Source organism: Thermothielavioides terrestris, chromosome 2 (genome assembly GCF_000226115.1).
Source record: "Thermothielavioides terrestris NRRL 8126 chromosome 2, complete sequence".
Classification (NCBI taxonomy): domain Eukaryota; kingdom Fungi; phylum Ascomycota; class Sordariomycetes; order Sordariales; family Chaetomiaceae; genus Thermothielavioides; species Thermothielavioides terrestris.
The window spans coordinates 4,480,855-4,493,155 of NC_016458.1; the positions used below are offsets into that span (position 1 = coordinate 4,480,855).

At 59.7% G+C, this 12,301-nt stretch overlaps 3 protein-coding genes across 3 annotated transcripts; 2 read left to right on the forward strand and 1 right to left on the reverse strand.

The window, feature by feature from the left end:
• Positions 1-270: 270 nt before the first annotated feature.
• Positions 271-6,310, forward strand: THITE_2113820 (uncharacterized protein). Its single transcript, XM_003652331.1, has 4 exons — positions 271-1,467; positions 1,570-2,053; positions 2,227-4,141; positions 4,208-6,310. The coding sequence occupies exons 1-4, from the start codon at positions 528-530 to the stop codon at positions 6,155-6,157; spliced, it is 5,289 nt and encodes a 1,762-aa protein (XP_003652379.1). The 5' UTR covers positions 271-527; the 3' UTR covers positions 6,158-6,310.
• A 1,806-nt stretch (positions 6,311-8,116) lies between these two features.
• THITE_2113825 (uncharacterized protein) lies at positions 8,117-9,671 on the forward strand. The gene is made up of 4 exons (XM_003652332.1): positions 8,117-8,238; positions 8,304-8,373; positions 8,441-9,271; positions 9,344-9,671. The coding sequence occupies exons 1-4, from the start codon at positions 8,203-8,205 to the stop codon at positions 9,658-9,660; spliced, it is 1,254 nt and encodes a 417-aa protein (XP_003652380.1). The 5' UTR covers positions 8,117-8,202; the 3' UTR covers positions 9,661-9,671.
• Positions 9,672-10,147: 476 nt separating this feature from the next.
• THITE_2113829 (uncharacterized protein) lies at positions 10,148-12,211 on the reverse strand. The gene is made up of 3 exons (XM_003652333.1): positions 11,695-12,211; positions 10,782-11,639; positions 10,148-10,722 (listed from the first exon to the last, which is right to left on the reverse strand). Exons 1-3 carry the CDS (start codon positions 12,129-12,131, stop codon positions 10,392-10,394), a joined length of 1,626 nt encoding a protein of 541 aa, XP_003652381.1. The 5' UTR covers positions 12,132-12,211; the 3' UTR covers positions 10,148-10,391.
• Positions 12,212-12,301: the final 90 nt, after the last annotated feature.

The window sequence follows — 12,301 nt, forward strand, 5'->3', positions numbered from 1 at the left end:
GCCCGCTCGCATTCTCGCGCCGTTTTCCTTGCCCGGGCGCGACAGTCACACCTTGGCCGGCCGCTTTTTATAAGCAGCTTTCTGGGAGCCTACCTTCACGAACTCCCACGCTCACTCTCACCCCCTGTCCCCTCTCCCCTTCACCCTCTCTCGCGTTGGGCCGCATCCCGCGAATCTAAACTTCCCCCATATCACTCGGTTTCCCAGTTCGCACCCCTGCCACCAGTTCCCTCCCTCCCGACAACAGCGCGACAGAGACGGCTCTGGTAGCTTTCTTTTGCACGGGGCGCCGGATCCGCTGCCGTTTCGTCTTATGGACCGTCGACTACTGACTGGCCCACTCGTGTCACTTCCCCTTCGGCGGTTTCTGTCACTCCATGGGATCTGGCGCCTTCGCCGTGCCCGCGCTTCTACTTTTCCTTTTCACCCACGGGGCCCAAGACTGCGCCCTCACTGCCATCTCTCGTTGACCGGCAGCGGGGTCCGGTCACGTTTCCGGCATCTGGCATTTTCTTTCCCTGCCCACCATGGCTCAGAAATCCCAAACAGCGACCCAGTCTGAGGCCCAGGCAAATTCGGGCAGTCGCACCTCGTCCGCCAAGGAGGGCGCGGGAACACCAAGCTCGGCCAGGCAGTCGGCCAGCTCCACCAGCGCAGGCCCCAACCCGTCTTCGTCGTCGTCGTCGTCCTCCTCCTCCATCCTACCACGCATGTCGGACCCGACACCACCAGTCTCAACAGCGCCCGTTCCTGATTCTTCGCAGCCGCAGCCACAGCCGCCGCCGGAGCCGCAGGCCCAGGCTATGGAGAAGCCGTCGGCCGTCGGCTCGCAGCCATCGCCTTATGGCACGCGGTCACGGAACCGCACCGGCGCGGCACGCCCAAATTATGCCGAGGACAAGGACTTTGACCTGGATCTTTTCGACGTGTATCCTCGGCGCAAAGACGACGACGCCAAAAAGTCCAGCAGCACTGCCGCGACTGCCAACACTGCCAAGCAACAAGCTGCATCATCAACATCAACGTCGGCAGCAGCGGCCAATGCGACGCAGGGCGCTCCGCGCGCTGGAAATGGGTCCTCCAGGAAGCCACTTCCTGACGAGAGCAGGCAGCACAACGGCACCAAGGATCACCACCCCAACGCAAACCAGCCGTCGACAGCATCGGCTTCCACCACCACTAACGGCACCACGGCCACAAACGGCACATCCAAGTCCAAAAAGCGCAAGGCTGCCGACGCCTCCTCAACAGCCAGCGGCAACCAAACGCCGTCGGCCACAAATGGCGCTTCAATGTCGCTGGCATTGCAGAAGCGCCTCGGCGTCAGCGGGCAGGGGAGCGGGAATGCCACCCCCAGCGGTGCTGGTTACGCCGAGACCAACATGCTTACCTTTGAGAAATGCAAGGCGCGACCCACCAAGGACGGGAAAATGGTGGCCGACGATGGCACAGTCTTGGAGGTAAACGGTATGTTCTGTCTTTGGGACCTTTTTTTTTTCTGTTTCCTTTGCACCTGCTTTGGTGTGCTTTTTTTTTCCTTTCAGGTGAGTTCTGACACGGATGGTGCAGATCACGTCTACCTGGTTTGCGAGCCGCCCGGCGAGCCGTACTATCTTGGCCGCATCATGGAGTTCTTGCACGTTAAGAACGACCCGACACTGCCAATCGATGCGCTGCGCATCAATTGGTACTACCGGCCCAAGGACATCGGGCGCAAGGTGCAAGACACGCGCCTGGTTTTCGCCACGATGCACTCGGACATTAGCCCTCTGACGTCGCTGCGCGGCAAGTGTCAGATCCGGCACAAGGCCGACATCGAGAACCTGGCGGACTACAAGCGAACGCCCGACTGCTTCTGGTATGAGAAGCTCTATGACAGGTACATCCAGAAGAATTACGAGGTGATCCCGACGAAGCAAGTCATCAACGTGCCCGAGCACGTCAAGAAGGTCCTGGACGAGCGGTGGAAATACGTCCTGACGGAGCAGGGCCGCGGCAAGGAGCTGACCAGTGCGGTCAAGACGTGCAAGCGATGCACCATGTACTGCGCAAAGTAAGTTCTGGACCAACCCTGAGCCTCTGTCCGGCCAACAAAGCCTGTGTGGGCAGCAGCCCTGTGATTTGGCGGGGTGGCGCGGGCCCCAATGAGGAAATTGGAGGGATGCAGCGAAACGAGGAAAGGGAAAAGTGGAAACCGGGGGGCCGGATGCTGACACAGACAAACAGCAACGATTCGGTGGACTGTGCCGTGTGCCAGAACACATACCACATGAACTGCGTCAAGCCACCCCTGCTCAAAAAGCCAAGCCGTGGCTTTGCCTGGTCCTGCGCCACATGCAGCCGCGCCCAGGAGCGCAAGCTCGAGGCCCGCAACACGCCCAACATCTCGGATCTGCATGCGCAAGCCGACGCCGAGGAGGATGAGCCGCTCGACGATGACGACGAGGAGCTGGTCGGCGCCGACGCCGTTGACGGCATCGACACGGGCCGCACCAGTCGTACCAGCCCCGTCGACGAGAACGCGCATCCGCCGCCGACGGCCGAGCAGATCTACCACGCCAGCCTGTGGCCGTACCGGTATCTTGGCATGCATTGCAAGGTCGAGGACGCCCTCGACCTGGATGACCGCATCTTCCCCCGCGCGAGCACCCGGCTGGGCCTCCGCCACCAGGCCGTCGTGCCTCCCTGGTACGGGCGGCCCGTGCGCTACGTGAAGCCGCTTGAGTTCAAGAAGTCCGGCAAGAACAACAGCAAGCTCACCAAAGAACAGCAGGCCGCCTTGGAGGCCGAGCGCCTCCAAAAGGAGAAGCGCCCCAAGTGGATCCAGGACGAGCCGCCCGGATATGTCGAGCGAGGCGGCGATGACACGGCGACGCTGCTCTTCAAGCCCCCGGAGGAATGCGGCGTGAGCATGTCAAGCGAGGCGCTGGATGACTACATGAGCACGGCCAGGTCGATGGCCGTCTCCCTCGGCCTGCCGCCTCACTCCACGAACCTCCAGGATGTCGCGAGAGACCTGCTTTTCCGCTGCGGCTTTGACCCAGCAAGGGCTCTCGAGGAGCTGGCCAAGACCCCCAAGGCCGAGTTCAAGGAGCCCGAGCTGACCCCGGCGGAGCAGAAGAAGTTCGAAGAAGGCGTCGCAAAGTATGGGTCCGAGCTGCACAGCGTCAAGAAGCACGTCAAGACCCTGAGCGCCGCGACGATAACCCGGTATTACTACACCTGGAAGAAGACAGAACGGGGGAAGCAGATCTGGGGCAATTTCTCGGGGCGCAAGGGGAAGAAAGACGCGAAGAAGGCCGAGGCCGCGGCGAGCAAGCTGGCAGATGATATCGCCGACGACCACGACGACTCGGCCTTCGACAACGACAAGGCCAGGGAGAAGAAGAAGTCCTTCATGTGCAAGTTCTGCGGCACCAAGTCGTCGCGCCGGTGGCGGCGCGCTCCAGCCGCCGCGGTGACGCCCGTGACCGAAAACGGCGGAAAGAACGGCAACAAGGAAAAGAAGGACCAGTACATTCAGGCCTTGTGCAGGAGATGCGCGGAATTGTGGCGGCGATATGCCATCCAGTGGGAGGACAGTGAGGAGCTGGCCAAGAAGGTCGCTCAAACCGGCGGTCGCGGCTGGAGGCGCCGGGTCGATGAGGACCTCTACAGGGAACTAGTCGCTGCAGACGAGATGGCGAGCGACTCGCGACTCCCGACCCCTGACCCTGCTGCGACGGCAAGCCCGGCCAGCACTCTCAGCGGACAGCCAGCTGCTGCGGAGCCGCCCCGCAAGAAGCTCAAGAGCTTCGCTGAGAGGGATGCTGTGGAGAAGACGCCGTCAGAGTCAGGTAGCTTGTCTGGCGCACCCGCTGCGAAGAAAAAGGAGAAGGCGACCGAGAAGCAGCAGCAACAACAACAGCAGCAGCAGCAGCGCCAACCCCCCGCGCCGCCTCCCGCGCCCGAGATTCCAAAGCCGCGGACTCTTCCCTGCGCCATCTGTGGGAAGTTGGAGCCACTGGGCGATCAGCATCTATCTTGCAAGGAGTGTCGTCTCGCTGTGCACCGGAGCTGCTACGGTGTCGTTGACAACCGCGCCCCCGGAAAATGGGCCTGCGACATGTGTACCAACGACAAGAACCCACAGCTTTCGATTGTAAGTTGCCAGTGTCCCTCTCGCGCAGTACAGAGTGAGACGCGGTGTAACTGATCATCTCCACAGCACTACAAATGTGTCCTGTGCCCGGTCGAGTACACTGCGCACGACTTTGTGGAGCCGCCTAAGATCTCTACGTCCCACAAAAAGAAGACCGAGAAGGAGCGCGAGCGGGAGCGGATGGAGCGCGAGAACGCCCAGAGAGCGGCCGACTACTACCGCAAGAAGCAAGAAGAGATGAACCGCCCTTTGAACCCCCGCGAGCCTCTGAAACGGACCGCCGGCAATAACTGGGTGCACGTCACCTGCGCTGTCTGGACGCCCGAGGTGAAGTTTGGTAATGCCAAGGCCCTCAGTCCCAGCGAGGGGATCCCCCTGATCCCGCGAGCGAGGTACGCGGAAGTCTGCAAGGTCTGCAAGACCGACGGCGGGGCATGCGTGCACTGCCATCAATGCCACGCGCCAGTCCACGTCGAATGCGCTCGTCAGGCCGGCTATGTCCTCGGCTTTGACATCACGCCGGTCAAGAGTTCGCGCCGGGATCAGTTCCGTATCGTCACCATCAATGGGGAGAGCGGCACCATGACGGCGGGAGTCTGGTGCAAGGACCACCTGCCGACCAAGACGACCATCCATCGGATGGACGAGCTGGTGGCCGAGACCGGAACAACCGCGCTGCAGCTCTACGTGCAGAATTTCAAACAAGCCGATTTGACCCTCACGGGCTGCGCGAGGAAGGCGAACCAGATCACTGTCGCCTCCAAGATGTCGACCCAACCTTCATCAGCCACTGCTCATCAGAACCGGCGGGCGTCACTTGCCGCCACGGCCAACGGCGACCATGAAGGAGCGACGCCGAGCGCTCTCCAGCCTGGTGGCAAGATCTGCCTGACCTGCGGTGTTGATGTCAGCCCCAAGTGGCACGCCATCGACCAGGTGCAGGAGCGGGAGCTTACGAATGGCTATTTTGGCAATCTGGGCTCAGAGGCGCAGAAATTCGTCGAGCAGCGCAGCTTCCAGTGCCACAAGTGCAAGAAGGCCGGCCGCCGGCCGGCTCCGCACCCGCCGGCCCCCAGGGAGCCAACGCCTTCCCCCGAGCCGGCGCGGCAGGCATCGCAAGTCGCAGCGGCCTTGCTACCCCCGGTGCGCCCCGACGAGCCGAGACATGCGAGGGCACCATACGGCTGGCCGGCAGCCCCCAGCCCTTCGCCCGCTGTGCAGGCGCCGTTGCTTCAGGCCCCAGCAGCAGGCCCGCTTGGCGTCCCAATTGCCCCTCCGGCGGTGCAAGCCCAGCCGGTAGCACCACCTCCCTTGCCTCCGGCTATCGCCCCACGGGCACCGCCGGTTGTCCAGCCTCCTGCGGCATATGCGCCGTCCTCTCGCCCGTTCGACTGGCACCGACCCTCAGCGGGCCACGGCCCGCCTCCGCTGCACCCATCCCGCGATATCAACGGGCGCCCTTCCCCGCCCCCTACCTCCATCCCCCCGCTTGCGCCGCCAAATCACCTCCGGCCTCCCCCAATTAGCATCCCCCACCCGTCGGCTCAATCCCCGCCGACCGGCCACATGACTCAACCCCCGTTTGTGAACAGCATGCCGCCGTCACCTCGGCACGTCAGCGGTCCTCCCCCTCCAACGCTCAACGGTGGCCCGTACCACCCCCATCACAACCACCCGCCGGCGGATTTGCGACCACACCACATGATCATGAATTCAATGGTCTCAGGGCCTCCACCCCCGGAGCCATCGTCTCAGCCGCTCAACTTCCTCCGACAGTGGGGCGGCCACCAGAGCCACCATCACCACGGCGGCCCGCACCACCGTGGCAGTCCGCCGCCGCCGCCGCCCCTGAGAGACAATGGTCCCCCCGGTCCTCCTCCGCCCTCGTTGGGCCATCGCGAACCGGCCATTCAACAACCGCCGCCGGCACCTCCCGCACAACCGCAGCCGCAGAGGGAGAATAGACCGGCCAGCGGGGCCAGCGCGAGCCCGTCGTTGAGGAACCTGCTTTCTTAGTGTTGGCGGCACTCGAAGCGCCTGGTGTGTTTTTCGGCGGGGCCGTGTTGTATAATGTTTGTACTTGCTTCCCTTCCGCTTTCCTTTTCTGTCTGTTTGGCAGGTTGAAAAGAGGAAGGCGAAAAACATGGAGACATTGCTTCCCCCCCCCCCCCCCCCACGTGTGAATGAGGAGTTCACGGGTGCCGGGAAGCTTGCCTACAAACCAAGAGAGCACTGGCGGTGGACCCTAGGCGAGGCTGGGGGGGGGGGGGGGGGGGGGGATGTTTCTGGCAGACGAGGAATCGGAACAGGTTCGGGGCAAAGCGAGCCCTGCAAAGGGGAGACAGTGGCACATATCGTTGCATATCTGCGGCAAGGAAGCATGGGGGCATTGTTTGCGGATGGCATGTGTGGCTTTTTTTTTCTTCTGATGATTTGATTTGCTATTCCCGGGCTGGGAGAGCCAGCTTTGCTGTTTGTTGCGCTGTCTGCCATGTTGTTAGAGGTAAGATAGGGACGGGGAATGGGCTGCTGGCTCTGTTGACTACACTACAATGTAAGGTGGCCAGCCTTGATTGGCTACGTGCGCTGTGGCGGTGAGAGTGAATAGATGATGAATTCGAGGTCAAAGGTCAAGTGGTGCATACTGTGTCGGTGATGCGATTGCCGACTGCGTGAGTGCTCACTTGCTGTCTAAGGGCTACAGTAAGGTATGTGTCATGTCGCTGACGGACGCCCAAAGTGGTTGATGATGTATTTGAGGTTGCTAGCTCTGACCCGCGACGTAACTAGTTAAACAGTGCAGCTGCGGTTCAAGAGACTCTAGTGTCTTTGTGAGATGATATTTGTGTCTGATGAGGCTTCTGGACCGCCGTTCTTTGTGTTCGAAGCCCTCGAGGCTGCTCGCTCTCATTGTGTTGTGAACATCGGGTTTTCGTACGGACAGGAGCTGGGTCATTTGAGAGACGCGAGAGATGCGCCAACGATGACTCGCCGGGCTCACGCCCGGTAACCGTTGAGATGGACAAACCCCTGCAGAACTGTCAGTGTGCCAAGCCACACATAATTATGTTCCTGCTGACTGCCTGTCGGATTACATCGACTGTGACAGACTAGGAGACACCGGGGATAATTGAATACAGACTGGTCGCTAAACACTGCAATGAACATACTGTGTACTCTGATTATTGCTTCAAAGGACGGGTACAATGGAGACGGCGCATTACAACTGACAACATCCGTGATAACGGCTCACTAAACTAAATTTAGTGCTGGTCTTGGACCCCGGGTTCTTTGCGCTGAAACGGCCCCACTTGCCCAATTTGCAGCCACTGTGGGCGGGGCGACCTGTGCCGGGATGTCGTGTATGTGGGTCGCCGAACTTGACTAGGAAAAGGTAAGCTAGTGAGGTACCGCATAGCCAGGTACACTGTGCGTGGATCAAGCTGTACCCGCCTAATATCTTCAGCCACACTCCAGAGTCTTCGATCGATTTCCATCAGGAGGGGCTGAACGCTGCTTGTGCCAGGGAAGGCAGCGAGTTGGTTGGCATCCGAGAATTTCAGCCTCCCTCTCGCGAAGCGCTGCCTGCTGCCGTTCTAATATTCGACCCGACTATTGTGGCCCTCTGCAGGACGATTTCTCTGTGAGAAATCAATCACCGAGCAAAGAGCGCCGTCCTCTGCACTCCAGTGCCGATTCAGGGTAACGAGGGCGCTCCAGCAAGAATTGCCTGGTAAGTTCCGCGTGGTCCCCTCTCTGTGCCCAGCATTCTCCCGGACTTCGGCAGAATCGTCTAGACATTTCCCTTCACTTCCTGCCCAAACTTGAAAACCTCCCTGGCCGTTCTGGAACGCACTGCTTGTCTTCTCCTTCGTTTTCCCTTCGAACCCGTGCAAACTAACATCTCACGATTTAGTTCATTCAATTTAGAACCACCGTCCTCTCTGCGCCTTGGCACTCCGCGATAAATTGTCTGGCTCCCGCCAATTCCGGCTGGCTCTAGAATAACGCAGCTGCCGCTGCAAATAACCAAGCTCTCTTTGTTACGGTAAACCGTCAAGATGGTGAGGGAGACGAAACTCTACGACGTTCTTGGCGTATGTACCCTGTTCACCCAAGGCTTTTTTTCTTCGATAATATTGTTGTGCTAACCAAGCGACAGGTCTCGCCAAATGCCACAGAGCAGGAGTTGAAGAAGGCATACAAGACAGGCGCGTTGAAGTTCCATCCTGGTATGTCCTGCACCAGCCAGCCGAGGCTCCCTTCCACCTTGTGCATTACACTAATCTTTACGCACAGACAAAAACCACAACAACCCGGCGGCGGAGCAGAAGTTCAAAGAGATCTCCCATGCCTACGAGATTCTTTCCGACCCCCAGAAGCGCCAAATATACGATCAGTATGGCGAAGCCGGCTTGGAAGGTGGGGCTGGCGGCGGCGGCGGTATGGCGGCTGAGGATCTCTTCGCCCAGTTCTTCGGCGGCGCCGGCCTCGGCGGCGGTTTCGGTGGCATGTTTAGCGGCATGCACCAGCCCCGCGGACCCTCGAAGGCCAAGACCATCCACCACGTTCACCAGGTTTCCCTCGAGGACATCTACCGCGGAAAGGTGTCCAAGCTGGCTCTGCAGCGGTCCATCATCTGTCCCAAATGCGAGGGTCGCGGCGGCAAGGAAGGCGCTGTTCGGAAATGCCCGGGCTGCGACGGCCATGGCATGAAGACCATGATGCGTCAGATGGGTCCTATGATCCAGCGCTTCCAGACAGTCTGCCCTGACTGCAATGGCGAGGGTGAGATTGTTAAGGACAAGGATCGCTGCAAGCAGTGCTTCGGCAAGAAGACCGTTGTCGATCGCAAGGTCCTTCACGTCCATGTCGATCGTGGCGTCAAGAGCGGCACCAAGGTTGAGTTCCGCGGCGAGGGTGACCAGGCCCCTGGTATCCTTGCTGGCGATGTTGTCTTCCAGATCGAGCAGAAGCCCCATCCCCGCTTCACCCGTCGGGACGATGATCTCCTGTACCATGCTGAGATCGACCTGGTCACCGCTCTGGCTGGTGGGAATCTCTACATTGAGCACCTGGACGACAGGTGGCTGAGCGTTGAAATCCTGCCCGGCGAGGCCATTGCTCCTGGTAAGTGCATGGAGGTTGCACCATTCTTGAAGTCTCCGTTCCGTTACTGATTGCCCTCTTCCCACTCTCTAGGCTCCGTGAAGATGATCCGAGGCCAAGGCATGCCGTCATACCGCCATCACACTTTCGGCAACATGTATATCCAATTCTCCGTCAAGTTCCCCGAGAAGAACTGGACCCAGGATTATGCTGCTTTTGAGGCCCTGCGGAGGGTCCTCCCCGCACCCGAGGTCGTCAACACCCCACCAAGCGAGGCTATGACCGAGCCTGTAGACCTCGACGACATCGACAGCTCAGCCAGAGCATTCCCGAATGGTGGTGGTAGTGCGATGGACGAAGACGAGGACAATGAGCCTCATGCCGAGCGCGTCCAATGTGCTACCCAGTAAGGGGGTAGCCTGAAGGTTGAATTCAACTTCTCGCGCCCCTCAGCTTCTGAAGTTGAGGGGCTGATAATAGGCACGCCGTGGAATCGCGCTCAAGACGGTAGATAATGGACGCTGCCATCTGTGACACCGGGTACAAGCGGCGAGTCTTTCGTTCATGAGATACGAGCTCGGGAGACTGTGGGGCGAACTGAAAATACCCCTGGGGAGCAGATGGGAAGCATAGAGGCTCAAATTCTCCTGGCATGCATGAAGGGTTTTCCTTGAGGCTTATTTTCGTTCGCGTTTATTGGCACGTCGCGTACTCTTGGGAAGGCGGCGTTCTTGAGAGGATAGAGAGGCATCTGGCTTTCCCATGATTCAGGCTTTGTTCTGCTGCCTGGATTACTTTTTTTATCTCTCTCAGCAATGGTACCGGCATTAACGTTGCTTTTCACAAGTTGCTTTGCTTGTTCTTGGTAGTGGTCCCTGTGACTGTAGCTGTGGCCAGTTCAACACCAGATGCAGTTTGATGAAATGGAAGTTGTTTATTCTAATGGGCAGTTGGATCCCGCGTACGAGAAGAGGGATATGAGTAGAAGGAAAGCATGTTCCGAAAAGCCTCACCAGCAGGCGAACCTGCCGGTCTCCAACCATCTACTGCTCTGCTCTAACTCCAACACAAAGCCGAAGGCCAGACATGGTGCTGCTTTCCGGAGTATATTGGGTTGCTGTCCCCCTTCCCTCCCTCCCACTCAGTCGAAATCCGTGAGCTTCCGCAAGCTCTCCGTGCTATACAGAATCTTCTGCAGCTCGTCCGCGCTGATGTTGGCATCCTCACAAGCCGGCAGGTTCTCGACGTTGGTCTGTTTCCAACCCGTCTCTTGCTTGTCGAGCACGACCAGCGAAGAACTGCCCTCCTCAATGGAGACAGAGGCACTAGGGTCCATAGCAACCAGAAGCCGTTGCCCTCCCGAAGGCGATTCAATGATGTCCACATCCAAGGGATTCCCTCGCAGGGGAATGGTCTCGCGGTGCTGAAGCCTGCTGTCGTCAAGAAGTTCGTAGTGGAAGAGCGCAGGCACACTAGACAGGTCCGTTAGTACTTACGGCCAACCTCCCAGCAAATTGAAAAGGAAACGTACCGCTCAACAACAACGAAGACAGCCGTCGTCCCCTGCCACCCGCACCCGAACACCCGCGTCACCGCAACCTTGTCCACGTCCTCGCCCGCAACTCTCTTCACATGCTCCAGCACCCCAGAACGACCAAGCAGCCGCCCGTTGACCCAGTCCCAAATGAACAAATCGTCATCCCCGCCGCCCGAGATGAGCAGCTCCTCCCGCCCGCCAGGCGCCATGCACAACTGGCTCACAAACTCCTCGTGGCCCAGGCAGAAGCCCTCAATCACATGCGCCTGCGGCATGCCGCGCGACACGCGGATGTGCTCGTCGCGGTCGGCCGTGATGATGTACTCCCTCCTGACCGTCGTCCTCGCCGGTGCGGAGGCCGCTTCCGCGCCGTTGCCGGTGCCGTTACCGATGCTGGTGCCAGGCTCAGAAGCTTGCGCCGCCACCGCGGGAACGGCCACGGTAGCGGTGCCGACGCAGATCGCCGTCAGCATGGACACGTGGCCCAGCAGGAGGGCGTGCTCGAATGGCGGCGGGGCTTGCTGTTGTTGCTGCTGCTGCTGGTCCTCGAAGGCTTTGCGGCTGAGGCTGCGTTTTTGGTTCTCGAGCGCTTTGAGGTTGCGCTTGGTGTGTACTGTGAGCTCGTTCGCCTGTGGCTTGAAAGCCGTGGCTGTTGGCGTGGAGGGGGTCGCACTGCGCGAGAGGGGAAGGCCAGTAGTTGGGTTAGGACTGGAGGAAGTGGTGGCCGATGTGGTGGTGGTGGTGGGGGAGGGAAGCAAGGGAAGGGCGTGGACATCGCCGAATTTGTTGGCCGAGAGGATGGTGCGGTTGTCGGCAGTGAAAGCAAGGGAGCAAGGGCGTTTGGGCATGGCTCTGTCCAGGAGTGTCAGCTACGACAGGCAGAACTCGGCATCCGAGGTAGACCTGCCTCTGGCTCAGCTCCTTGAGCTTGCCTGCGCCGTCGTGCTCGAAGACCCAGATTGTCTTGTCGGAGCCGGTGATTGCAACAACATGACGGCCATCCGCGGTAGCATAGAGCCCTTGGACAAAGGGCCTCTCATTGGCCGGGTTGTCGTACTGGGCGGCTTTTCTGCTCTTTACCTGACCATCCGTGGGAGCAGCCGCACCACCGTTGGAGGTCGGCTCCTGGCCACCTCCCACTTTCCTGCGCTTCGCGGGGGGTTCTTCAGGCGCGGGCGACTCTTGGACCTCAGCGGCCGGGGTCGTAGACTCGGCCCCCTGCTTCACAGGGTACCTCCATGTTGAAATGTGCTCAAGTTCGGAGCTGAAGGAGTGTATGTCACTGCCCTGCGCGGCAAAGACAATGTTGCCACACACTTTCAGAAGATGGCACGGGACAGCCATCGTGGAGCAAGTGACAAGGGCCACAAGGCGAGTTGCAACTTGCAAGTTGATAAGTGACTCAGGAGCCTGAGCTTGCAGTTGCCGCCTAGCATAAGATCCGGCGGCAATTGGAAGTGGCCTCGTATCTACGGCACGTCAGTAAGAGAAACAAGAGAAACGTTATCTCACGT